This window comes from Pan paniscus, chromosome X, assembly GCF_029289425.2.
Source record: "Pan paniscus chromosome X, NHGRI_mPanPan1-v2.0_pri, whole genome shotgun sequence".
Taxonomy (NCBI): domain Eukaryota; kingdom Metazoa; phylum Chordata; class Mammalia; order Primates; family Hominidae; genus Pan; species Pan paniscus.
The window spans coordinates 50,564,448-50,592,418 of NC_073272.2; the positions used below are offsets into that span (position 1 = coordinate 50,564,448).

At 49.3% G+C, this 27,971-nt stretch overlaps 1 protein-coding gene and 1 non-coding gene across 20 annotated transcripts; one reads left to right on the forward strand and one right to left on the reverse strand.

Annotated features, from left to right (window-relative positions):
- On the reverse strand, positions 1-27,716 carry WDR45 (WD repeat domain 45). 19 transcript variants are annotated; one of them, XM_063601634.1, is made up of 11 exons: positions 5,498-5,866; positions 3,600-3,671; positions 3,396-3,470; positions 3,202-3,306; positions 2,204-2,312; positions 1,989-2,083; positions 1,425-1,537; positions 1,104-1,222; positions 923-1,024; positions 695-840; positions 1-471 (listed from the first exon to the last, which is right to left on the reverse strand). In XM_063601634.1, the coding sequence occupies exons 2-11, from the start codon at positions 3,652-3,654 to the stop codon at positions 362-364; spliced, it is 1,029 nt and encodes a 342-aa protein (XP_063457704.1). In that variant the 5' UTR covers positions 3,655-3,671; positions 5,498-5,866; the 3' UTR covers positions 1-361. The 19 variants fall into 19 exon arrangements, with proteins under 19 accessions (XP_063457704.1, XP_063457707.1, XP_063457702.1 ...); XM_063601637.1 differs by having other exon boundaries at positions 1,425-1,504; positions 5,498-5,852; XM_063601632.1 differs by having other exon boundaries at positions 1,104-1,312; positions 1,425-1,504; positions 2,204-2,309; positions 5,498-5,851.
- Positions 7,572-7,711, forward strand: LOC112438657 (U4 spliceosomal RNA). The gene has a single exon (XR_003027041.1). It is a non-coding gene; the product is annotated as a U4 spliceosomal RNA (small nuclear RNA).
- Positions 27,717-27,971: the final 255 nt, after the last annotated feature.

Genomic DNA, 27,971 nt, shown 5'->3' on the forward strand with positions numbered 1-27,971 from the left:
TGCCATTAAGGGCCTTTTATTCGTATTCATCACATCGGAGATCATCTCTTCCTAGGAAGCTTTTAAAAAATCCCCAGGTTGGATTAGGGCACTCCCTCTGGGTCCCTGGCAATTTCCTCCAGGTTAGGGATCCCAAGGGGTCGCTGCCTTCCTGGGTCTCTGGCCTGGCCCTTGGGGCACACAGTCATCAAGAAGTGCTGGGGGGAAGTGAGCTCTTTATTTAGACATAGCTCTGCTGAGTGGAAAGTGGGCACCAGCCCCATTAATGCTTGCTGGCTGGTGGCTTCCAAGCACGCCCCACTGCCAAGGCTCAGCTCTGCAGTTCTGCCACTGCAGGTCCCTAGCACAGCCCCCAGGGTCCTTAAAAGTCATCATCATCACAGATGTCAAGGTACACGTCGAAAGCCTCTCTGTTGCAGTTTCCATCAGGAGTGAAGACATATTTGTGGAAGGTCCCATCTACGCAGATGGCTGGGGGAGGGGGGGTGGTAAAAGGTCAGAGGCTGCCACAGCCACAGGCTCCAGTCCTCTCAGGCATCTCAGGACCTAGGGTCTGCCTCCAGGCCTTTGCCCAGTGCTGTCCCCCTTACTGATTATGAAGCTGAGCCTCACATGGCCCTAAAATCCTTTCAGGTCCAACCTGCAGGCCTTTGCCCCATGCAGTACCCCCAACCAAGGGGCTGTTCCCACTCACCAATGACAGAGTTGACGTTCTTGGAAGTATTGCGACCGAAGGCGCAGATGCAAGCTGACTCAGCAGGCACAGTGAAGCTCGCCAGGCTCCACTGAGAGTCCACGTACTGCCCAATCATAGGCCCCACCTTGCCCACGCGAGCCAGCCTGCAGGCAGCACTGGCTAAGCCTAGGTATGGTAAATGGGCAGGGGGACAGGGACACGGTAGGGTGGGGAGGGGGTACTTACGCGGAGCGGCGGTTGAGGCGGGTATCCTTGAGAGCAAAGATATGGACAGTGCCCTTATCACTGGAAGCGCAGAGGAAGGAGGAGTCGTGGCTGAAGTTAATGCTAGAAGACAGATCAGCAGTGATGCCCACATGTCATGTGGTATGGGGTCACCAGCCCACCATGCATACCCTGTGCTCACCAGTAGAGGGTGGCAGGGTCAGTGCCTCGGCGCAGCTCCACCAGTTTCTCCTTGGATTGTGTGTCAAAGAGGCGAATAAGGGTACCCTTCTGGGAGGCTGAGGCCACTACAGTGCCTGGCTGGTTTAGAGACACACAGGCTATGTCACTCTGATGTGCATTGATCGTGAATGGAGCAGACGAGGTGCCAGGCTTTGTGCTCGCCAGGTCCTGGGGTAGGAGGGAGGAGTCTGAGGTTGGGGTGGTATGGAGGGAAGGGGCCAAGAGTCCACAAGGAAGCCAGTCCACCAACCTACCCACCCTTGTCCACTGGACGGCTCACCACAAGTTGCAGACTCCCACACTTGTGTCCCGGGAACACTAACAGTTGCTTCTCCAGGCTGGGGCAGAGGTCACAGAGCCCTAGGGTGTGAAGATGGGGGGTGGGGTGGGCGGCTGAAGAGGAGGCAGCATCTCAGAATGGACAGAGCTGGATGAGGACCAGACTTCAACCCTCCACGATAAGCTTAACCCGAAGAACCCTGAGGGGGCTCAGCTCAGCTGCACGCCCCGCCAGCTAGGCAGATTCCATTCCTTGCTCTGCAGCTGTGGAATCTAGTAAGCTGCTATCACAGCCCCAGAAGCTCAGGGATCCCTGACACACCCACCCATGTCCTCACGAGGTGTTTTTGCTCTGCCACTGGGGTACCCAGGGGTGGGGCAGGACCGGAGGTGGGGAGAACTGGCTGAGGGCTGGAAAGATGGAGAGGCTATGAGTGTGAGCATCTCCCTGCCTCTTTCCCCATTTCTCTGTGTGTGAGTGCCCCTTCCTTTCTTTCCTCATCTCTGCCCCTCTGCCCCATCCACTGTTTCATGCCCTTACACCTGTGTATCTGAGCCCTCTCACCCTTGGGGTTGTCCCGGGTATCAAACTCAAACAGCTTTCGGGGATTGTCGGGGAAGGAGTACACATAGATGCGGTTCTTCAGCACGATCACGATCCTGTGGGTATCACACAACACAGGATGGCGGTGAGGGGGTGGCGGGATGCCCAGGGAGGACTATCCCTCTCACTTACTGTGGGGACCTCCTACCTCCCACCCCGGTCCTCCTCAGGCTCACTTGTCATGGCGCATGCGCACAGAAAGCACTGGCTTGGTGAAGGTGAACTCCAGCACCAGCTTCTCCTTGGAGTCCTTGCCCTCCCGGGCATCGTCCCAGATCAGCACTGCTGGGCAGGTGGGTGGGTTGTCGGGGCCAAGGTTTAGGGTAAGGGGCAGCCCTGGTGACACAGGATCCACCCCTGCTTCCCAGGGACCTCAACCTACTTGCTTAGCCTTTCAATAAACAACCAGTGAGATCCTCGCACAGCACGAGCACTTGTGGATATGATCCCTGAGAGGAGTGTTCTAGACTGTTACACTCATCTACAGATGAGGAAACTGAGGTTCAAAGTGGTTGAGTGTCTGGCCAAGGACCTCAAAGCTCATCAGCAACCAAACAGGGACTCACACTCAGGCCTGTAACTTCCCCTCGGTAACTATTTCTGCCTCCAGGGTCCTAGTCCATGCACCCTGGAGATTTCCGTGAGGAATCCTAGGGCTCTGTGACTCACCTAGGGCAACTCCTGCCTTGTCCAGATGGGATCATCAAGAAAAACCCTTAAAGTAAGATGGCACTTGAGGCTCAAGCCAAGGGGGTATTGGGAAGACGGTTCCAAGATTTTAAAACCTATTGCTTGTGTGACCTTGGATGAATCACTTAACTGCACTGGGCCTCAGTTTCCTCATCGGTAAAGATGGGGATAATGATCCTTCCTACCCCATAGAGTTACTGTGAGGATTAAATGAGTTAATAAACGTAAAGTGCTTAGGGCAGTCCCAGGCTCACAGTAAGTGCTCTAGGGCATGGCACACAGGAGGCACTCAATCAGAATTTTTAAAATGAAAACAAAGCACCAAGCTTCTCAAGCTATAAGATCCATGACTTCCAAGCTGTAGGCCTCCTCTCTGTGTGACTCTGAAGTACTCTGACGTCTTCATCTGCCAGTACCTTGGGGTGCCTGTGGGAGGCCAGGAATCCGAGAAATCTGGGCCAAAGGGCAGGATGAGGGCACTTACCTGAGATCTCTGAGAACTTGGGACTACTACCACCGCCCACCAAGGCCAGAAGGTTGGAGCGGTGCAGCATCTCCACCAAGCCCATGCTGCCCACCTGCTCGTGGTCTGGACAGGGACCAGGGTGTCAGTGGAGGTGGGAGCCAATGCCCAGCCCAGCTCTTCTGCCCATTGCCCCTCCCCTGCCAACAGCTCACCCAGATGCCCCTTCTCCATCAAGGGCTCCACGTTGTAGATGCGCACACCTGTCTCCATGGCGCAGCAAAAGCAGCCTGGGGGATGGAAGGAATCCAGACTGCCTTAAAGAATGCCCAGGTAGGAAGCTGGGGGCCCATGGCCCACTTCTGACCCCTCTTTTCCTCGCTTCCTCCCACAAGGGTACAGGCCCAATCCTCTCTCACTTTGGTCTTGGTTGAAACGCAGGCTGGTCACTCCTCGAAGTGGCTGTTGAGTCATGGTGCAGGATTGTTCCCCTGGATACAAATGGGATAAAGATGAGAAGAGTCCTGGAGTCTCCCCTCCAAGTTCTGCCTCACCTGATTTCCTCCTCCTACTCTGCTAACTACTGACTCTGGAGTGACTGCAAAAAAGATAAAAACAGGCCAGGCGTGGTGGCTTATGCCTGTAATCCCAGCACTTTGGGAGGCCAAGGCGGGTGGATCACCTGAGGTCAGGAGTTTGAGATCAGCCTGGCTAACATGGTGAAATCCCGTCTCTAATAAAAATACAAAAGTTAGCTGGGTGTGGTGGGGGGCACCTATAATCCCAGCTACTCAGGAGGCTGAGGCAGGAGAATTGCTTGAACCCGAGAGGCTGAGATGGCAGTGAGCCGAAATCGAGCCATTGCATTCCAGCCTGGGTGACAGAGCGAGACTCCGTCTCGGGGGGAAAAAAAAGATAAAAACAGAGAGAGTCCCAGGGTCTCTGCTCTAAGCTCCCAAGATCCCAAACAGCATGGCCAGGAACCCTCCTTCTTTCAGGTTTGGCAAGCTCCAGGCCCACACTGACGTGGACCCCACACCTCCTCTTTACATGCTGGCCCTCACTGACTTGTCAGGAAGTAATGTGATAGGGGGTGCCCCCGTGATATCTCCTCCCCACCGCCAGCCAATCTTGATCCCAATGCCAGACATGGCCTGGAACCACTCCCAACCCATTTCTCATCTTCAAACCTGACCTAGCACCAGACTCTCTCAATAAATAGACAAAAGTGGGCTAGGAGATGCACTTCTTGTACCTCCCTGACTTGGCCCTGGGACTGCTATGCTTGGTCTGCCATCCCCAGGAACTCCTCTGCTCATACCCTTCTAACTGTACCCCAACCTATTTGACCACCCCAGAGTCCTCTCACACCTTTCCCCCTCACCGGCTTCCCCAAACTCCTTCAGGATGCCTACCTTGGGATGACCCCTTCTCATGCCTTGGTAACTACCCTTCAGGGCCAGCCTAGACATTCCCTTAGATTGGCTTATGCCCTGGGGACTCTACCCTAGGATTCCCCCTAGCACTCTAAATTTTCCACCCCTGGGACATCTCCTTCCTTGTGTTCTGCTGTCCTTGACTACAACATAACCTGGCCTGGACCCAACCCCAGGAACCCCACCCATCCTCCTAAGATTCCCCCTCTAGACCCCTATCCAAGACCCTGCCCCAGGGCACCCTTGCCTTCTAAGACCCTTGCCCAAAACAAACCACCCAAAACTCCTACCTAGGAGAACCTCAACCCCTAAGATGCCTGCACAGTCCCCTACTAAGATTACTGCCATAGAGCCCCCAACTTCCCTTCAAATCCTCAACTCCCCAATAACTCTGGCCAGACATACTCCCTCCCCATCCTCCAACAGTCCAAATCTCCTTCCTTTCTTTCAGTTACACCCTCCACTGGAATGCCTCATGCTCTTTCTTTGGACAGCTCTGCCTTAGAGTTATTCTCTGGACAGCTCCAACTTTCAACACCCCTTTTTTGCACCTCCATTCCAAGACTCTGTCCGGGATGCCTCGCCCCTCTCCCAAGACCAGCCGCATGCTCCTTCCAACGCCAGCACCCACTCAAGACCTCTGCCTTAGACCCCTACTCGAAAGACTCCCGGCCTCCCCCAGACCCAACCAACCCTGGGATCGTGCTCCAGCTTCCTGCCGCCTTCACCGGCCTGACCTCCGCGTGTCCCTGACCCGGGCCCCAGCTGTCGGTGCCGCCCGCGGCCCGGTTTTCTGACCTCCCGGGCCTTGGAGCCCGGCTCGGGTGTTTACATCAGGCCCTACTTCCGGGGGAGGGAGCCTGTCGCAGGAAATGACTCACCCCAGCTGGAAAAAGGCGGCCACCGCCTTCCTCGCCCAGTTCCCGGGTCTTCGGAGCATCGCGAGTGACAGTGGGGTTCTCCGGGGAGGGCGCGGGGAGCGGAGGAAGGTTGGCTGGGGGACCGGAGACGAAGGGGGTTCCTCAAGGCCGAGACTGTCTGAGGGAACCCGGAAGGGTGGGGAGAGAGAGAGTGCCTTGCCCCCAGCAAAGCGAAACCGGCCAAGCCCTCAGCCCCTTGGTCACCCACAATGGGGGAGTAAACCTTCCCTGCTAACAAGACGCGGACCTCCGCGGCGGCCGAGAGTAGCCGCCCCGGTTCGCAACACACAGTCCTCCCAGGCTTCCAGAGGGGCGGCGCTGGGGGTTACAGGCGGGGGCGGACCTGGAGACCTTGAAAGTGGAGAAACCTCCTTGGCTCCGGGAAGCCAAGGAACAGATTTCGCTTTCTTTCTCCCCACCCTATCCCCCCAACCCCGCCAGCTCTGAGTTTTGTCTTTTGTGTTTTGTTTAGTTTTGTTTTCTGAGACAGAGTCTTGCTCTGTCTCCCAGGCTGGAGTGCAGTGGCGCGATCTCGGCTCACTGCAACCTCTGCCTCCCGGGTTCAAACGGTTATCCTGCCTCAGCCTCCGGAGTAGCTGGGACTGCAGGCGTGCGCCACCACGCCCATCTAATTTTTGTATTTTTAGTAGAGACGGGGTTTCACCATATTGGTCAGGCTGGTCTCGAACTCTTGACCTCAGGTTATCCACCCACCTCGGCCTCCCAAAGTTCTGGGATTACAGGCTTAAGCTACCACGCCCGGCCTCTGCTTTTATTTTTACAAAATACAAAATAGCTTTTTGATGGTAAAAGGTATGAATGCTTTGGGTTAAAAAAAAAAAAAAGAGGTCCTACCTATGATAAAGCTTTTTTAAAAAAGGCCCCAAATTATATGCATACTGGAAAGAATTTTTTTTTTTTTTTGATACAGAGTTTGGCTCTTTTTGCCCAGGCTGGAGTGCAATTAGCACGATCTCGGCTCACCACAACCTCCGCCTCCCGGGTTCAAGTGATTCTTCTGCCTCAGCCTCCCAAGTAGCTGGGATTACAGGCATGTGCCACCACGCCCAGCTAATTTTGTATTTTTAGTAGAGACCGGGTTTCTCCCTGTTGATCAGTCTGGTCTTGAACTCCTGACCTCAGGTGATCCGCCTGCCTCGGCCCCCCAAAGTGTTGGGATTACAGGCGTGAGCCACTGCGCCCGGCTGGAAGGATTTTTAATTAAACTTTACATTAAGAAATAATAAATAGGCTGGGCGCGGTGGCTCACGCCTGTAATCCCAGCACTTTGGGAGGCCGAGGCAGGCAGATCATGAGGTCAGGAGTTCGAGATCAGCCTGGCCAGCATGGTGAAACCCCGTCTCTACTAAAAATACAAAAAGTTAGCCAGGCATGGTGGTGCATGCCTGTAGTCCCAGCTACTCGGGAGGCTGAGGCAGGAGAATCACTTGAACCCAGGAGGAGGAGGTTGCAGTGAGCAGAGATCGCACCACTGCACTCCAGCCTGGGTAATAGAGTGAGACTCTGTCTCGAAAAAAAAAAAAAAAGCCGGGCGTGGTGACACGCGCCTGTAATCCTAGCTACTGGGGAGGCTGAGGCAGGAGAACCACTTAAACCTAGGAGGCGGAGGTTGCAGCAAGCCCAGATCCTGCCATTGCACTCCAGCCTGGGAGACAAGAGCGAAATTCCCGTCTCAAAAAAAAAGGGCTGGGCATGGTGGTGCATGCCTGTAATCCCAGCAATTTGGGAGGCCGAGGCAGGTGGATTGCCTGAGCTCAGGGGTTTGAGACCACCCTGGGTAACATGGTGAAACCTCCTCTCTACTAAAATACAAAAAATTAGCCGGGCGTGGTGGCGGGCACCTGTAAGTCCCCTACTCTGGAGGCTGAGGCAGGAGAATCATTGGAACCCAGAAGGCAGAGGTTGCAGTGAGCCAAGATCGCGCCACTGCACTCCAGCCTGGGCAACAGAGGGAAACCCTGTCTCCAAAAAAAAAAAAAAAAAAAAAAAGAATATTCTTGAAAAAAAAGAAATATGCTTTTTGCAGTGGCAGTATCATAGCCAATGAGGTTTAGCCAAGGTGTGGATATTGCTAATTGGAAACTTTTCCCAATACCCCGCCCCAAAGACTTACAATATAGTCGGCATTGGCAATTTTTGACAGTCTATGAAGACTGAATATTAAAGAAAAAATACAGAGAAATGTCATACTTTTAATACAATCAGGGTTTCACATTGATGAAATCCCCCCTTTACTTTTTTTGAAGTATTGTTTTGATGCTTCTGTTTTTTCACATATTAATATATAAGAACATCTTTTTAACTCATCCTTTTTAACTGGTTCATGATATTATGTAGCATTATTCAGCCCTTCCCCAACTGATGGCTGCCTAGGTTGTTTCAGATACTGTGTCGTCAATTCCCATGTATATATTTACTTGTGAATTTTGGCCCTATATATTCCCCTTGGCATGATTCCACTACTGTGCTCCTCAACAAGGCCAATCATCTGGCTTTCTTCAGACTCCACTTCCTCATGTCCCAGACCATATTCAACTCAATTCAATTTGGTGTTTGTCACTCCTGTGTCTTTGGGACTGCTCTTAACCAGACCACTGATGAATAATAATCTTGCCAAACCAGCAATCACTTCTCTGCCCTCTCCTGTGACTTTCTAGTGAAACCCACAATTTCTTCCTCTCACTCTCTTGGTTTTTCTTTTTCTTTCTTTCTTTCTTTCTTTTTAAGATGGAGTCTCACTCTGTCACCTAGGCTGGAGTGCAGTGGCACAATCTCGGCTCACTGCAACCTCTGTTTCCTGGGTTCAAGTGATTCTCCTGCCTTAGCCTCCTGAGTAACTGAGATTACAGGCATGCACCACCACGCCCAGCTAATTTTTTTTTTTTTTTTTTTTGAGACGGAGTCTCGCTGTGTCATCCAAGCTGGAGTGCAGTGGCGCGATCTCGGTTAACTGCAACCTCCGCCTCCCGGGTTCAAGCGATTCTCCTGCCTCAGGCTCCCAAGTAGCTGGGATTATAGGCATGCACCACCACGCCCGGCTAATTTTTGTATTTTTAGTAGAGACGGGGTTTCACCATGTTGGTCAGGCTGGTCTCGAACTCCTGACCTCGTGATCCACCCGCCTTGGCCTCCCAAAGTGCTGGGATTACAGGTGTGAGCCACCGCGCCCAGCCTAATTTTTGTATTTTTAGTAGAGATGAGGTTTCACCATATTGGCCAGGCTGGTCTGGAACTCCTGACCTCGTGATCCACCCGTCTCGGCCTCCCAAAGTGCTGGGATTACAGGCTTGAGCTACCACGCCCGGCCTCTCTTGTTTTTTTTTCTCCATCTCTGGCTACTCCTCCACTTGTATCAAACTTCCAAATATTAGAATATCCTTGGGTATAATCCTGTCTGATCCTCTCTTCCTAAGTGACTTCCTCTCCTCCTGTAGCCTTAACTATTGCAAATATTTGGAAGATCCTCTAGGCCTTCAGCTTAGACCTTTCTCTGGAACACCAGACTCAAACGTACTGTAATGACCTGTTTGACATTCATGTGGGTGTCACATACTGCTTATCCATCCAAACAGATTTGTTCTATTTCCTTTGCTCAGATGCTCCCCCACTGTCTCCTTCATCTCAGCCAATGGCATCACAATACAGTTTGTGGCCAGGCGTGGTGGCTCACGCCTGTAATCCCAGCACTTTGGGAGGGCGAGGTGGGCGGATCACTTGAGGTCAGGAGTTGAGACCAGCCTGGCCAACACGGTGAAACCCCATCTCTACTAAAAATACAAAAATTAGCTGGGTGTGGTGGTGCACACCTCTAATCATAGCTACTCAGGAGGCTGAGGCGGGAGAATTGCTTGAACCCGGGAGGCGGAGGTTGCAGTGAGCTGAGATTGCACCACTGCACTCCAGCCTGGGTGACAGTGCGACACTCTGTCTAAAAAAAATAATAAATAAATAAAAATTAAAATACATTTTGTTACTTGAGTCAAAGAGCAGATATATCATGCTTAATTCCCCTCCATTTTCTTTTTCTTTTTTCTTTTCTTTTCTTTTTTGATAGAGCCTTGCTGTGTCGCCCAGGCTGGAGTGCAATGGTGTGGTCTCAGCTCATTGCAACCTCCGCCTTCTGGGTTCAAACGATTTGCCTGCCTCAGCCTCTCAAGTAGCTGGGATTACAGGTGCCCACCACCACACCCAGCTAATTTTTGTATTTTTAGTAGAGACGGGGTTTCACCATCTTGGTCAGGCTGGTCTCGAACTCCTGACCTCAGGTGATCCACCTGCCTTGACCTTCCAAAGTGCTGGGATTACAGGCATGAGCCACCACGCCCAGCTGATTCCCCTCCATTTTCATTGGCAAATTCTGTTGGTCCCACTGTCAAAAGTTATCATGGGCTGGGCATGGTGGCTCATGCCTGTAATCTCAGCACTTTTGGGAAGCTGAGGTGGGAGGATTCCTTGAGGCTAGGAGTTTGAGACCAGTCTGGGAAAGTCCCTGTCTCTACAAGAAAAAAGGTGTCATGCACTCTCAGTCAAAGTGGAATAACAGGGACCAACTTTGTCCTCTCACAGGAAACAACCAACTTTGCCCCCCACAAAAAAACCAAAATACATGAAACAATGATTTTTTTTTTTTTTGACGGAGTCTCACTCTGTTGCCCAGGCACAATCTCACAATGGCAAGATCTCTGCTCACTGCAACCTCTGCCTCCCAGGTTCAAGTGATTCTCCTGCCTCAGCCTCCTGAGTAGCTGGGGTTACGGGCACCTGCCATCATGCCTGGCTAATTTTTATATTTTTAGTAGAGATGGGGTTTCACCATGTAGGCCAGGCTGGTCTTGAACTCCTGACCTCAGGTAATCTGCCCGCCTCGGCCTCCTAAAGTGCTGGGATTACAGGTGTGAGCCACCGCACCCGGCTGAAACAATGATTTTTAAGACATTAGACATCAGGCACCAAAGGACAGTGATCCCTGAAAGATGGGAAACAACGTGAGCACTACAACTGTCCCAGCACACTGCCTGGAGAGCTTCCATGCTATGGCACTGGAACGGGAAACTGAGGCAGCGCCTGGTGGACTCCCTAAGTTGAGGTGGTCCAGAGAGACAAGGGCAGCTGGAGTTAAAAGGACAGAATGTCAGCAGAGAGGAGCACAGAGAATCACAGAGATCTGCAGAGGGTCCCCCTTCAGTATTTAGCAGAGTGCTTATCAACACATGCATATGAGGCAGCTACCTAAGGCCAGGAAAAGAACCATCCAAATGGATTGGAGGGAACAGGTCCTGACACTCACATGGAGCTTTTGAAAATAGTGCCTGCACTCACCAACCAGACTGGAAAACTCATGATTCACAGGGCATAGAGTACACAGGAATGTCTTGTCTCAGTTGTGGGGAGTAACTAGCCCTAGACTTAGTATTGCTCCAGGCTCACTTTACACATCATAAAAGAAGACCCTAAAAGATCCTTAGGAATAACAAAGATTGATAAGAATAAAAAAAGACCCAGCTCCTAAAAAGGTAAAGTTGACAATGTCTGTTATCCAAACAAAGATTACCAGGCATAAAAAGAAGCAGGAGGCTGGGTGCAGTGGCTCATGCTTGTAATCCCAGCACTTTGGGAGGCGGAAGGCGAGCAGATTGCTTGAGCCCAGGAGTTGGAGAAGAGCCTGGGAAACATGGTGAAACCCTGTCTCTACAAATAATTTTAAAAGTTAGCTGGGAGTGATGGCGTGTGCCTCTAGTCCCAGCTACTCAGGAGGCTGAGGTGGGAGGATTGCTTGGGCCCAGGAGGCCAAGATTGCAGTGAGCCATGATGGGGCCATTGCACTTCAGCCTGGGTGACAAAGAGTGAGACTCTGTCTCTAAAAATAAATACATAAATAAAATGAAAAGGACAATATTCCAATGACCTAGTAATCTGTGGAAAGTTGGATGAAAGTTTAGGTATTCCAGACTTGTTCAAATTAATTGTATCTATATCTCAGAGAAAATCTTCCTCAAAACATGATTTTTTTTTAATTGGGGAGACAGCTTCCAATGTAAACTGAAAGTGCACACCCAAAACACAAATATCTAAGGTAAAAATTACTCTGCTCAGACCCAGTTGAGCCAGCTTTAATATTAGTGTCCCTCCTTTATTACCACAAAGGGGTCCCAATCCAGACCCCAAGAGAAGGTTATTTGATATGGAGTTTCACTCTTGTTGCTCAGGTTGGAGTGCAATGGCGTGATCTCGGCTCACTTCAACCTCTGCCTCCTGGGTTCAAGCGATTCTCCTGCCTCAGCCTCCTGAGTAGCTGGGATTACAGGTGCGTGCCACCACGCCCGGCTAATTTTTGTATTTTTAGTAGAGACGGGGTTTCACCATGTTGGTCAGGTTGGTCTCGAACTCCTGACCTCAAGTGATCCACCCACCTGGGCCTCCCAAAGTGCTGGGATTACAGGCATGAACCACCGTGCCTGGCCCAACATCTCTTTAAACAACTGCCCCTGGGCATGGGTGGGTGGGTGGAGGATGTGACTGAGCTGAGATGCTCCTTTCTCTCTGGGACTGATAAATTTTGCATACTTTACATAGCTCAGACTGCCCTTGGGCTATTTGTCTTTTCTCTTTTTTTTTTCCCCGAGGCGGAGTCTTGCTCTGTCGCCCAGGCTGGAGTGCAGTGGCACAATCTCCGCTCACTGCAGCCTCCGTCTCCTGGGTTCAAGTGATTCTTCTGCTTCAGCCTCCCGAGTAGTGGGGATTACAGGCGTGCACCACCACGCGGGCTAGTTTTTGTATTTTTAGTAGAGATGGGGTTTCACTGTGTCGGCCAGGCTGGTCTGGAACTCCCGATCTCAAATGATCTGCCCGCCTTGGCCTCCCAAAATGCTGGGATTACAGGCGTGAGCCACTGTGCCCAGCCTCCTTTTTTTCTTTTTTAGAGACAGGGTCTGGATCCTCCTGTCTCTGCCTCCCAAAGTGCTGGGATTACAGGCATAAGCCACCGCTCCCAGCCTAGTTTTATTTTCTCAGTGCAAATTTAGGAGCCATCAGTATACTGTTTTTGTTTTTTTGTTTTTTGTTTTTTTTTTTAAAGATAAAGAAGGCTGGGCATGGTGGCCTACACCTGTAATCCCAGCACTTTAGGAGGCCAAGGCAGGCAGATCACCTAAGGTCAGGAGTTCAAGACCAGCCTGGACGACATGGTGAAAGCCCGCCTTTACTAAAAATACAAAATTAGCCGGGCATGGTGGTGCATGCCTGTAATCCCAGCTACTTGGGAGGCTGAGGCACGAGAATCTCTTCAACCCGGGAGGCAGAGGTTTGCAGTGAGCTGATATCGCGCCATTGCACTACAGCCTGGGCAACAAGAGCAAAACTGCGTCTCAAAAAAAGAAAAAAAATTAGCTGGGTATGGTGGCGCATGCCTGTAATCCCAGCTACTCGGGAGGCTGAGGCAGGAGAATCACTTGAACCCGGGAGGTGGAGGTTGCAGTGAGTCGAGATTGTGCCACTTTGGTCCAGCTTGGACAACAGAGCAAGACTATATCAAATAAATAAATAAATAAAATGAAATGAAAGAGATCACCTAGCAAGTGATGTAAATAAAGAAGAGGTTATAGGACTAAGATGTGGGACATTGCTAAGATATAGGGCTCAGGGGAACCAGGAGGAACTAGCAAGACTGAATAGGAGAAGCCATCGAGGCAGGAGCAGAGCCAAGAGAAGATTCCAGAAAGTCAAAGGAAAAAGCATTTCAAGGACAGGTGCGGTGGCTCACGCCTGTAATCTGAGCACTTTGGGAGGCCAAGGTGGGAAGACTGCTTGAGCAGTTGCTGAGATTGTTTTAGCCGGAGGTTGAGGCTTCAGTGAGCCATGATTGTGCCACTGCACTCCAACCTGGGCAACAGAGCGAGACCCAGTCTCAAAATTTTTAAAAACACAAAAAATCAGTGGCAGTTGTTTAACATCATAGCTGGTTGAGACGGTGATAAGAGCTGGAGTAAACAAGCAACAGACCAAAAAGCATGAAAGGAAAAGCTGGGGAATGAGATGTCTATGAAAAGTTCTGACACACTGCTGGATATCTGGAATGCCATATGCATGCCCATGCATAGGGCTGTGAGCATGCCCAAGAAAGAACCAAGAAAAGGCCGGGTGTGGTGGCTCACACCTGTAATCCCAGCACTTTCGGAGGGTGAGGCGGGTGGATCACTTGAGGTCAGGAGTTTGAGACCAGCCTGGCCAACGTGGTGAAATCCTGTCTCTACTAAAAATACAAAAAAAGTTAGCTGGGCGTGGTGGCGTGTGCCTGTAATACCAGGTACTCGGGAGGCTGAGGCAGGAGAATCGCTTGAATCCTGGAGATGGAGGTTGCAGTGAGCCGACATCACACCATTGCACTCCAGCCTGGGCAACAAGAGCAAAACTCCGTCTCAACAACAGCAACAACGAAGAGAACCAAGAAGGCCTTAAGCTCTTATTTGTGGGGGACCTTCAGGCTTTGGGCAAGGAAAAAGTGAAGGCTAAGGCACAGTTGTGAACTACCTGAGGGAGTGTTCTAGGTATTCTCCAACATACATGGACACACATTAGGCAAATGCTGGAAGAAGTAATGGTTCAAGGCATTTAAGGGAACCTTTGCCTAACCGTTATCTGGTCAGTAAGCTAATGAAGCAGGGCCTTCAGTGGCCACACACAACAAAGAATACAGACTTTATAGAATTAGTTCAGAAAAGTTGCTAAACAGGCTAATAGTAGCTCATGCCTTTGGGAGGCTGACATGGGAAGATGGCTTGAACCCAGGAGTTTGAGGTGCAGTAAGCTATGATCATGCACTACAATCCAGCCTAGACAACAAGAGGGAGACCTTATCTCAGAAACAAACAAACAAACAAAAAGAAGTCACTAAACAGTAGTGATAATAAAAACAAACAGCAGCCACAACAAACCCTGGGAAGGAGACAATCTGAATTTCAGAGTTGCCACATTATTTAAAATGTCCAGATTAAAAAATGCAAAGAAACTAGAAAGTAGGCCAGACACAGTGGCTCACGCTTGTAATCTCAGCACTTTGGGAGGCCAAGGTGGGTGGATCACCTGAGGTCAGGAGTTCGAGACCAGCCTGGCCAACATGGTGAAACTCTGTCTCTACTAAAAATACAAAAATTAGCTGGGCATGGTGGCGCACGCCTGTAATCCCAGCTACTCAAGAGGCTGAGGTGGCAGAATCACTTGAACTCAGGAGGCGGAAGCTGCAGTGAGGCAAGATCATGCCACTGCACTCCAGCCTGGGTGACAGAGGGAGGCTCCATCTCAAAAAATAAATAAACTAGAAAGCATAGCCCATACACAGGAAAGAAAAAAAGAAGAAAAAAACGGTAAATAAAAACTTCCACTGAGGAAGCTCAGATGTTGGAATTACTAGACAAAGTTTTTTTTGAGACAGAGTCTCACTCTGTTACCCAGGCTGGAGTGCAGTGGTGTGATCTCAGCTCACTACAACCTCAGCCTCCTGGGTTCAAGCGATTCTTGTGCCTCTGCCTCCTATGTAGCTGGAATTACAGGCATGTGCCACCACGCCCCACTAATTATTGTATTTTTAGTACACACAGAGTTTCGCCATGTTGGCCAGGCAATATAGTGAGACCCCATCTCTACAAAAAAGTAGCTGGCCATGGTGGTGCATGCCTGTAGTCCCACCTACTCAGGAGGCTATGGCAGGAAGATCGCTTGAGCCTAGGAGGTGGAGGTTGCAATGAGCTGAGATCGGGCCACTGCATTCCAGCCTGGGTGACAGAGCAAAACCTTATCTCAAAAAAAAAAAAAAAAAAAAAGAAAAGAAAAGAGAAAAAAAGAAGTACTGTACTTATACGTGTGGTACAACATGGATGAACCTTGAAAATATTATGCTATATGAAATAAGCCAGACACAATAGGCCACATATTTTTATGATTAATTTATATGAAAAACCAAGATAGGCAACTTCATAGAGACAGAAAATACATTCGTGGTTTTTAGGAGCTAAAGGCTAGGGGATGGGTGGAATAGTGACTGGTAATGGCTATGGGGTTTCCTTTAGAGGTAATGAAATAAAGGAATAAAGGTTTTTTTTTTTTTTGAGACAGGAGTCTGACTCTGTCCAGGCTGGAGTGCAGTGGTGTGAACTTGGCTCACTGCAACCTCTGCCTCCCAGGTTCAAGCGATTCACCTGCCTCAGCCTTCCGAGTAACTGGGATTACAGGCGCCTGCCACCGCGCCCAGCTATATTATGTATTTCAAGTAGAAACGGGATTTCATCATGTTGGCCAGGCTGGTCCGGAACTCCTGACCTCAGGTGATCCACCCGGCTGTGCCTCCCAAAGTGTTGGGAATACAGACGTGGCCACCACACCCGGCCCAAAATAAAGCTTCTTGAATTAGATAGTGTTGTTGTCTGCACAATCTTGTGAATGTACTAAAAACCACTGAATTGCACACTTTGAAGAGGTTGGTTCTATGATATGTAAATCTTACCTTACAACTATAAGAAAAGGAATGACCTATTGAAACATGGAACAAACCTGGTGAATCTCCAATAATTTTTTTTTTTGAGATGGAGTTTTTTGCTCTTGTCACCCAGGCTGGAGTGCAATGGCACGATCTCAGCTCACTGCAACCTCCGCCTCCTGGGTTCAAGCAATTCTCCTGCCTCAGCCTCCCAAGTGGCTGGGACTACAGGCACCCACCACCATGCCCAGCTAATTTTTATATTTTTAACATGGGCAGAGTTTCACCACATTGGCCAGGCTGGTGTTGAACTCCTGACCTCAGGTGATTCACCTGCTTCGGCCTCTCAAAGTGCTGGGATTACAGGTGTGAGCCACCGTAATCCAGGCCTTTTTTTTTTTTTTTTTGAGACAGAGTCTCGCTCTGTCACCCACACTGAAGTGCGGTGGCACGATCTCGGCTCACTGCAACCTCTGCCTCCCAGGTTCACGCCATTCTCCTGCCGCAGCCTCCCAAGTGGCGCCCGCCACCATGCCCAGCTAACTTTTTTTTTGTATTTTTAGTAGAGGCGGGGTTTCACCGTGTTAGCCAGGATAGCCTCAATCTCCTGACCTCGTGATCCGCCCGCCTCGGCCTCCCAAAGTGCTGGGGTTATAGGTGTGAACCACTGCGCCCGGCTTCCAATAACTTTTATAGAGTGAAAGAACTTAGAGAGAGCTAGTCTTGGTGGCTCATGCTTGTAATTCCAGCACTTTGGGAGGCTGAGGTGGGTGGATCACTTGAGCTCAGGAGTTCAAGACCAGCCTGGCCAACATGGCAAAACCCCATCTCTACCAAAAATACAAAAATTAGCTGGGCATGATGGTGCACGTCTGTAATCCCAGCTACTTCAGAGGCTGAGGCAAGAGAATCACTTGAAACCGGGAGGTGGAGGTTGCAGTGAGCCGAGATCGCACCACTGCACTCCAGCCTGGGCGACAGAGCGAGACTCCGTCTCAAAAATAAAGAAAAGAAAGAAGGAATTTAGAAGAGTTCATACTAAGATGCACTTATATAAAACTCTTAAAAAGGCAAAATATGCCAGGCGCGGTGGCTCACGCCTGTAATCCCAGCACTTTGGGAGGCTGAGGCGGGTGGATCACGAGGTCAGTAGATCGAGACCATCCTGGCTAACACGGTGAAACCCCGTCTCTACAAAAAATTAGCCAGGCGTGGTGGCACTTGCCTGTAGTTCCAGCTACTCGGGAGGCTGAGGCAGGAGAATCGCTTGAACCCAGGAGGTGGAGGTTGCAGTGAGCGAGACCACGCCATTGCACTCCAGCCTGGGCAACAGAGCAACACTCCATCTCAAAAAAAAAAAAAAAAAAGGCAAAATATAACAAAGTATATTTTGTACACTTTATTTTGTATACTTTGTTATATTTTGTATACTTTGTTATATTTTGTATGCTATAGTAACAAAGCAGATCCGTGGTTGCTTGGGGATGAGGTGGGGCAGTTAGGAAGGGAATTACAAAGGGGCATGAGGAAACTTGGAGATGATGATATGTCCACTATCTTGATTATGGTGATGGTTTCATGAGTGTATGCATATGTTATTTTTTTCAAAACAAATACCTAACACTTCTGTTTCTTGGACCAATTTTTTTTTTAACTTACCCTGCCCCCACCACCTGCTTGGACCAAAATATAATACCTATTTATGTCCTAAAAAAAATAGTAGCAGTTTAGAAAATCGACAACACATAGATAGAAAAAAAATTGTTAAATAACTACAATTGCTTATTAATGGATGCATGTTTGTTAGACTCTGCACACCTTCCCAAACCTTAATCAGATTGTCTGATATCACCTAAATCACTTTATCCATGCTGATTTTTGTCAGGTGTTTGCTTTTTATCACAGAAACTGCTGTAAACCCAGCTTTGCAAAAAGATGTCATTGAAAGAAAAGTAGTTCAATGTAACTTTGAAACTTTGAACTCCCTTGAATAGTTTATGAGGTATCTGACATGTTGAGTACCCATATATTTCCCTCAAACAATTTAAAGCATCTTACAGCGTCCCTGAGAATTCACTATGGCACTCTGAGGTGCCTCAACACAGTTTGGGAACTGCAATCCTAACTCATGCAGGTCTGTGTTTCCTCATTCTGTTTCTTTTCACTTAGTATTATGGTTTTTTTGTTTTGTTTTTTAGAGGGAGTCTCTGTCACCCAGGCTGGAGTGCAGTGGCGCCATCTCGGCTCACTGCAACCTCCGCCTCCTGGGTTCAAGCCATTCTCCTGCCTCAGCCTCCCAAGTAGCTGGGATTACAGGTGCCCACCACCACGCCTGGCTAATTTTTGTATTAGAGACGGGGTTTCACCATGTTGGCCAGGATGGTCTCGATCTGACCTCGGCCTCCCAAAGTGCTGGGATTACAGGTGTGAGCCACTGTGCCTGGCCAGTATTATGTTTTTAAGCTGGATACTTTGTTTTCTTTTAATAGAGATGGGGTCTTGAGGTCTCACTATGTTGCCCAGGCTATATTTTTTTTGAGACGGAACTTTGCTCTTGTCACCCAGGCTGGAGTGCAATGGCACGATCTCAGCTCACTGCAACCTCCACCTCCTGGGTTCAAGCAATTCTCTTGCCTGGGATTACAGGCTTGAGCCGCTGAGCCCGGCCAGCCCAGGCTAATCTTGAACCACTGGGCTCAAGTAATCTTCCCGTCTCAGTCTTCCAGAGTGCTAGGATTACAAGCATGAGCCACCACAATCAGCCTTCTTTTTTTTTTTTTTTAAATGAGTCAGGGTCTCCCTCTGTCACCCACACTGGAGTGCAGTGGTGTGATCATAGTTCACTGCAGCCTGCAGCCTTGAACTCCTGAGCTCAGGCAATACTCCCACTTCAGCCTCCCAAGTAGCTGGGACTACAGGCACACTTCACCATGCCCAGCTTTTTAAAACATATTTTTTGTGAAGATGCGGTCTCATTATGTTGGCCAGGCTGGTCTCAAACTGCCGGACTCAAGTGATTCTCCCACCTTGTTCCCCAAAGTGCTGGGATTACAGGTGTGACCCACCTTGCCTGGCCCGGGGTGTCTTTTTTTTCTGAGACGGAGTCTCACTCTATCGCCCAAGCTGGAGTGCAGTGGTGTGATCTCAGCTCACTGCAACCTCCACCTCCTGGGTTCAAGCGATTCTCCTGCCTCAGCATCCCCAGTAGCTGGAATTACAGGCACGCACCACCATGCCTGGCTATTTTCTGTATTTTTAGTAGACACAAGGTTTCACCATGTTGGCCAGGCTGGTCTCATAGGGTGTCTTTAACTAGCATGGAACCTACAAGGTCCACTCATTCATTTTTGTATTACCTCCCAGGCTCAGCATGGTGCCTGAACCTCTATAAGGAGGCAATGTGTGTTAAGAGAGACAGGAGGGGTCAGGTGCGGTGGCTCACACCTGTAATCCCAGCACTATGGGAGGCCAAGGCAGGCAGATCACTTGAGGCCAGGAGTTCGAGACCAGCCTGGCCAACATGGCAAAATCCCGTCTTTACTAAAATTGCAAAAATTAGCCATGCGTGGTGGTGTACGCCTGTAATCCCAGCTATTCAGGAGGCTGAGACATGAGAATTGCTTGAACCCGGGAGTTTGAGGTTGCAGTGAGCTGAGATCGCCCCACTGCACTCCAGCCTGGGTGAAAAAATAAGACTGTCTCAAAGAAAAAAAATTTTTTTTTTGTAGAGACGGGGTTTCCCCACGTTGCCCAGGCTATAACTGTACTTTAAAAGACACAATACTCTAGAGATGTCATTACAGTTAGTAGATTATTATCTTAATTGACCCTAAATTCGCTATTTTGGAGCTAAGCAACCAATTACGGCCTGGTGGTATATTCACCTGCTCCTTAGATGGAGGTTCTGTGAAGGCAGCAGCTCTGTCCATGTTGTTTACTGTAGGGCTGAACACTGACCTTGAGACATAGTTGGCACTCAAAATTATATGTTGAATGACAGAATTTTGATTAGGTGGATCTAACGCATTTGAAATAATTCATAGGGCTGGGCACGGTGGCTCAAGCCTGCAATCCCAGCACTTTGGGAGGTGGAGGCAGGCAGATCGCCTGAGGTCAGGTGTGCAAGACCAGCCTGGCCCCAGCCTCCCTAGTAGCTGGGATTACAGGCATGCACCACCACGCCTGGCTAATTTTGTATTTTTAGTAGAGATGGAGTTTCTCCATGTTGGTCAGGCTGGTCTCAAACTCCCGACCTCAGGTGATCTGCCTGCCTTGGCCTCCCAAAGTGCTGGGATTATAGGCATGAGCCACCGAGCCCGACCATCCTGGATATCTCTTAACCCAGCTTTCCCTCTGCAAAGGGAGCATGCATTTCAGTGAAAGTTTAGAAGAATTACAGTGATATCACTTTCATGAATCAAAATTGGCTACTTGACTACAGGGGACCATTTGTGAAAATTACTGTTGCGGCTGGGCATGGTGCCTCACACCTGTAATCCTAGCACTTTGGGAGGACAAGGTGGGAGGATTGCTTGAGCCCAGGAGTTCGAGACTGGCCTGGGCAACATGGCAAAATTCCATCTCTACAGAAAATACAGGCTGGGCACGGTGGCTCACACCTGTAATCCCAGAACTTTGGGAGGCCAAGGCGGGTGAGCCTCCTGAGTAGCTGAGACTATAGGTTCACACCACTACATCCGGCTAATTTTTTTTTTGAGATGGAGTCTTGCTCTGTCGCCCAGGCTGGAGTGCAGTGGCACGATCTCGGCTCACTGAAACTTCTTCCTCCCAGGTTCACGCCATTCTCCTGCCTCAGCCTCCCGAGTAGCTGGGACTACAGGCGCCCGCCACCACGCCCAGCTAATTTTTTGTATTTTTAGTAGAGACGGGGTTTCACCATGTTAGCCAGGATGGTCTCGATCTCCTGACCTCATGATCCGCCCACCTTGGCCTCCAAAAGTGCTGGGATTACAGGTGTGAGCCAATGTGCCCGGCCTTTTTTTTTTTTTTTTTTTTTTTTTTTGAGGCGGCATCTCGCTCTGTCACCCAGGCTAGAGTGCAATGGCTTGATCTGGGCTCACTGCAACCTCCGCCTCCCGGGTTCAAGCAATTCTCTGCCTCAGCCTCCTGAGTAGCTAGAATTACAGGTGCCAGCTGCCACGCCTGGCTATTGTTTTTGTTTTTTTTTTTTTTTAGTAGAGATGGGGTTTCAATAAGTTGGCCAGGCTGGTCTTGAATTCCTGACCTCGTGATCCACCCACCTCGGCCTCCCAAAGTGGTGGGATTACAGGCGTGAGCCACCGCGCCTGGCCACATCTGGCCAATTTTTTGTAGGGTTGGGATTTCTCTATGTTGTCTAGGCTGGTCATGAACTCCTGGGCTCAAGTGATTTGCTCGTCTTGGCATCCCAAAGTGCTGAGATTACAGGCATAAGCCACTGCACCTGGCCTATAACGCAAATTTTATTTTTATAATTTTTTTTTTTTCTGAGACAGAGTTGCACAGGCTGGAGTGCAGTGGTGCGATCTCGTCTCGCTGCAACCTTCGCCTCCCAGGTTCAAGTGATTCTCCTGCCTCAGCCTCCCAAGTAGCTGGGATTACAGGTGCCCGTCACCATGCCTGGCTAACTTTTTTTTTTTCTGAGATGGAGTTTTGCTCTATCACCCAGGCTAGAGTGCAGTGGCACAATCTCGGCTCACTGCAACAACCTCCGCCTCTCGGGTTCAAGCGATTCTCCTGCCTCAGCTTCTCGAGTAGCTGGGATTACAGATGTGCGTCACCACACCCACCTAATTTTTGTATTTTTAGTAGAGATGGGGTTTCACCATGTTAGCCAGGCTGGTCTCGAACGCCTGATCTCAGGTGATCCACCCACCTCAGCTTCCCAAAATGCTGAGATTACATGCATGTGCCACTGTGCCTGGCCAATAAGACTACTACTACTTAATCAGAAAAAGTTTTGAAAGGTTGGATATTTTTAAACATTGAAAAAGTATTTTTTGCCAGGCACAGTGGCTCATGCCTGTAATCCTAGCATTTTGGGAGGCGAAGGCAGGAGTTCAAGACCAGCCTGGCCAACATTGTGAAAAACCCTGTCTTAAAAATTAGCAGACGTGGGCCAGGCGCAGTGGCTCACATCTGTGATCCTAGCACTTTGGGAGGCCAAGACGGGCGGATTACGAGGTCAGGAGATCGAGACCATCCTGGCTAACACGGTGAAACCCCGTCTCTACTAAAAATACAAAAAATTAGCCGGGCATGGTGGCGGGCGCCTGTAGTCCCAGCTACTCGGGAGGCTGAGGCAGGAGAATGGCATGAACCCGGGAGGCAGAGCTTGCAGTAAGCCGAGATAGCGCCATTGCACTCCATCCAGCCTGGGCAACAAAGCGAGACTCTATCTCACACACACACACACAAAAAATTAGCAGACGTGCATGCTTGAACCCAGGAGACAGAGGTTGCAGTGAGCTGAGATCATGCCACTGCACTCCAGCCTGGGTGACATAGCAAGACTATCTCAAAAAAAAAAAAAATTGTGGCTTAAGAAATATTGACACTTAAATTACCTTGAAAATAAGAATAGATTTTGTCTAGAAATAAATTATATTATTTGAAATAATGATTAAGTTTTTATTTGGTTCACTAATTCCATAAGGTCATAAAACAGATAATATAAAAAGCTTCCATGGTTCTATTTATATGGACATTAGTAGGAACTTGCAAGTGCTACTGTAATTCCTCAATGTATTGTTTCAGCAGTACTAATTTAATGCAGATATAGTCTAGATTTTTACATTTTTTTTGAGATGGAGTCTTGCTCTGTCGCCCAGGCTAGAGTGCAGTGGCACGATCTTGGCTCACTGCAAGCTCCGCCTCCCGGGTTCACGCCATTCTCCTGCCTCAGCCTCCCGAGTAGCTGGGACTACAGGTGCCCGCCAACCCGCCTGGCTAGTTTTTTGTATTTTTAGTAGAGACGGGGTTTCACCGTGTTAGCCAGGATGGTCTTGATCTCCTGACCTTGTGATCCACCTGCCTTGGCCTCCCAAAGTGCTGGGATTACAGGCGTGAGCCACCCTGCCCGGCCAAGTTTTACATTATTAAGCTATCCATGTTCTCTTGGGAACTGAACTTTTTTTCCTCTTGATGCTCTGGATTTGACATTGCACTTGACTTTTTATGTAGTAACTGACATGTGCCAGAGTTGGCATCTTCCCCCAAGTCCAAGCATCATGAGTAACTCTTGCTTATCTCTCTCTCTCTTTTTTTTGAGACAGGTTTTGCTGTCACCTAGGCTGCAGTGCAGTGGTGTAATCATGGCTCATTGCAGTCTCAACCTCCTGAGCTCACTCAATCCTCCCACCTCAGCCTCCCATGTAGCTGAGACTACAGGCACGCACCACCACACCCAGCTAAATTTGTTTATTTTTGTAGAGACTAGATCTCACTATGTTGCCCAGGCTGGTCTTGAACTCTGGAGCTCAAGCGATCCTCCTGTCTCAGCCTCCCAAAATGTTGGCATTATAGGCGTGAGCCACTGCACCCTGCCTTGCTTATCTTTATAGATTCAAATGGTAGGCATTTCCCATCACCTAATTCCTTTTTTTGTTATTGTTGAATAGGGTCTTGCTCTGTTGCCCAGGCTAGAGGGCAGTGGCCCGATCACAGCTCACTGCAGCTTCAATCTTTTGGACTCAAGTAATCCTCCTGCCTCAGCCTCACAAAGTGCTGGGATTACAGGCATGAGCCACCAGGCTTGGCAAGTGATGACATTTTTTATTTTTATTTTTTGAGACTGAGTTTCACTCTGTCGCCAGGCTGGAGTGCAGTGGCACAATATCGGCTCACTACAACCTCCACTTCCTGGGTTCAAGGGATTCTCCTGCCTCAGCCTCTCAAGTAGCTGGGACTACAGGTGCGCACCACCATGCTCGGCTAATAAGAGATGGGGTTCCACCATGTTGGCCAGGATGGTCTCCATCTCTTGACCTCGTGATCCGCCCACCTCGGTCTCCCAATGTGCTGGGATTACAGGTGTGAGTTACCGCGCCTGGCCAGCAAGTGATGAAATTCTTATAATTTAAATGGCTACAGACTTAAAAGGCAAGCTATATACATGGAAGCACTTTTTTTTTTTTAGCATTTGTACTTTTCAAATAGACCCATTCTTTTATTAATAAGCTAAAGATTTTCTTTTCCTCCCCCATCTTCTTTATTTGTACATACTTTTGGGTGTGTTTCTTTTAGTTAAGTATGCACAACAGATAAGAAAGGGTGTGTTTCTGTTATTTATTTATTTGAGATGGAGTTTCACTTTTGTCGCCCAGGCGCCCACCACTAGCCCCAGCTAATTGTTTTTTTTTTTTTTTTTTTTTTTTTTTTTGAGACAGAGTCTCGCTCTGTCGCCAGGCTGGAGTGTGGTGGCGTGATCTGGGCTCACTGCAGCCTTCACCTCCCGGGTTTAAGCGATTCTCCTGCCTCAGCCTCCCGAGTAGCTGGGACTACAGGCACGTGCCACCATGCCCAGCTCATTTTTTGTATTTTTAGTAGAGATGGGGTTTCACAATGTTGGTTAGGATGGTCTTGAACTCCTGACCTCAGGTGATCTGCCCACCTCGGCCTCCCAAAGTGCTGGGATTACAGGCATGAGCCACGGCGCCTGGCCTCCCCCAGCTAATTTTTGTATTATTATTTTATTATTTTTTTTGAGATGGAATTTTGCTCCTGTTGCCCAGGCTGGAGTACAATGGCGCAATCTCGGCTCACTGCAACCTCTGCCTCCCAGGTTCAAGCGATTCTCCTGTCTCGGCCTCCAGAGTAGTTGGGATTACAGGCGTTAGCCACCACACCTGGCTTATTTTTTGTATTTTTAGTAGAGATGGGGTTTCACCATGTTGGTCAGGCCGGTCTTGAACTCCTGACCTCAGGTGATCCACCTGCCTTGGCCTCCCAAAGTGCTGGGATTACAGGCACGAGCCACTGTGCCCGGCCTATTTATTTATTTTTTGAGATGAGGTCTCTGTTGCCCAGGCTGGAGTGCAGTGGTGTGATCATGGCTCACTGTGGCCTCTAATTGCAAGGCTTAAGTGATCCTCCCACATCAGCCTCCTGAGTAGCTGGAACCACAAGTGTGTACCACCAAACTGGGCTAATTTTTTGTAATTTTTGTAGAGACGGTGTCTCACATTGCCCAGACTGGTCTCAAACTCCTGGCCTCAAGTACTCTCTCTTTAAAAAAGATAATACTGCAGGGCGTGGAGGCTCATGCCTGTAATCCCAGCACTTTGGGAGGCTGAGGTGGGCGGATCACTTGAGGTCAGGAGTTTGAGACCAGCCTGGCCAACATGGCAAAACCTGGTCTCTACTAAAAATACAAAAATTAGCCAGGAGTGGTGGCGAGCGCCTGTAAATCCCATCTACTCGGGAGGCTAAGGTGCAGGAATTGCTTGAACCTGGGAGGCGGAGGTTGCAGTGAGTCAAGATTGTGCCACTAAACTCCAGCCTGGACAACAGAATGAGAACCTATCTAAAAAAAAAAAAAAAAAAGAAAAAAAAAAAAAGGTAATACAGGCTGGGTGCAGTGGCTCATGCCTGTAATTCCAGCACTTTGGGAGTCTGAGGCAGGAGGATTGCCTGAGCACAGAAATTTGAGATCAGCAGGGCAACACTGTGAGACCTCATCTCTACAAAAAGTAAAAAATTAGCCAGGTGTAGAGTGGCGCACCTGTACTCCAAGCTACTTGGGGGGCTGAGGTGGGAGGATGGCTTGAGCACAGGCTGTCCAGACTGCAGTGAGCCATGACTTCACCATTATACTCCAGCCTGGGTGACAAAGAAATACCCTGTCTCTACCCCCCCACCAAAAAATGAGTTAATATAGCTTATTGTATGTTTGGTTATACTGTAATCTTTAGAACAAAATCCCAAACAAAAACAATGCACCCCTCACTTCCTATGGCATCTGAGTGGCGAAACTGAAGTATATACAAAGCATTATATGAAACGGAAGTATATACAAAGTATTATACAAAAGTGAAGTATACATGTTACAAAGCCAGCCACTCTCAGAAACATCCAGAGGAGGGGCCTGGCACAGTGGCTCATGCCAGTAATCGCAGCACTTTGGGAGGCCCAGGTGGGTGGATTACCTGAGGTCAGGTGTTTGAGACCATCCTGGCCAACATGGTGAAACCCCATCCCTACTAAAAATACAAAAATTAGCTGGGCGTGGTGGTGCGTGCCTGTAGTCCCAGCTACTCGGGAAGCTGAGGCAGGAGAATCGCTTGAACCCGGGAGGCAGAGGTTGCAGTGAGCCGAGATCACACCACTGCACTCCTGCATGGCAACAGTGAGACTCCATTTCAAAAAAAAAAAAAAAAATCCAGAGGTGACTAATTGCCCGGACTTCAACTGAACCTTTGAAGAGTGCTACCCAGTACTCCAGGTCCCACACACTCACAGTTAAAATAGCAACCTTTTTCCTCATTCCTGAGAAAAGAGGGATAAAATAACAATCTAAGAGAAAAGGGAAGAACAATGTTTCTGGGGCGGGCGTAGTGGCTCATGCCTGTAATCCCAGCACTTTGGGAGGCTGAGGCAGGCGGATCACGAGGTCAGGAGATCGAGACCATCCTGGCTAACACGGTGAAACCCTGTCTCTACTAAAAATACAAAAAATTAACCGGGCGTGGTGGTGGGCGCCTGTAGTCCCAGCTACTCGGGAGGCTGAGGCAGGAGAATGGCGTGAACCCGGAAGGTGGAGCTTGCAGTGAGTCGAGATCGCGCCACTGCACTCTAGCCTGGGCGACAGAGCGAGACTATGTCTCAAAAAACACACAAAAAAACAGTGTTTCTTGGGACCAGACCTGATATCAACGTTGTTTCTTGGGACCAGACCTGATATCAACGTTGTTTCTTGGGACCAGACCTGATATCAACGTTGTTTCTTGGGACCAGACCTGATATCAAGGTTGGCTGTTTTCAGCAGTGGAGGCAGCACTACGCTATTGGAGTTTCTAAGCTAATTAAGGGAATTTTTTCCCACTTAGTGAAAGCTGGGGCCTCAGGGCTCAGGCTTCCTAACATTTTGGGCACCCAGTTAAAAGATCAACAGTCCCCTGTCCCTTCAGCATGTGACTCACCCCAGGGCAATGAACTGGGCCCACGGCTCCATCTGCATTTATATTCCTGTAAATCATGGATTTATACATATTGGTGTATACGTTTATAATGCTTGCAATATATACTTCCATTTCAACTTACATATATATAAAATGTAACAATTTCTTTTCTTTTTTTTTTGAGACGTAGTTTCGCTCTGTCGCCCAGGCTGGAGTGCACTGGCGCGATCTCGGCTCACTGCAAGCTCTGCCTCCCGGGTTCACGCCATCCTCCTGCCTCAGCCTCCTGAGTAGCTGGGACTACAGGCGCCCGTCACCACGCCCGGCTGATTTTTTGTATTTTTTAAGTAGAGACGGGGTTTCACTGTGTTAGCCAGGATGGTCTCGATCTCCTGACCTCGTGATCCACCTGCCTCGGCCTCCCAAAGTGCTGGGATTACAGGCGTGAGCCACCGCGCCCGGCCAAAATGTAACAATTTCAACCTGTAAAAAGATAAGTGGTCACCTTACCTATGATGTGGATTAAATAAGACGTGTCAACGCAGCCATCCTGCCCCATCCGACCAGACCTTAATGCTCCAAAACCATCAGTTTGCGCCTGGAAAACTGGGGAAAGTGTTTATTCCCTTACACAGGCTTCGCCAAAGGCCCTGACACTTAGGGCTTTTTCACTGCTGCAAACGTTGGACCGGCTTGTGAGAAGGAGTACAGTTAATCTAACTTTGGTATACTGTATCCAGAGACCACAGAGGGCTCGCTCTGCGATTTATGGTGCGAGGAAGACCAGACACCCGCTGTGCCCGTCCTACTCCTGCAGATCAAACTCAAA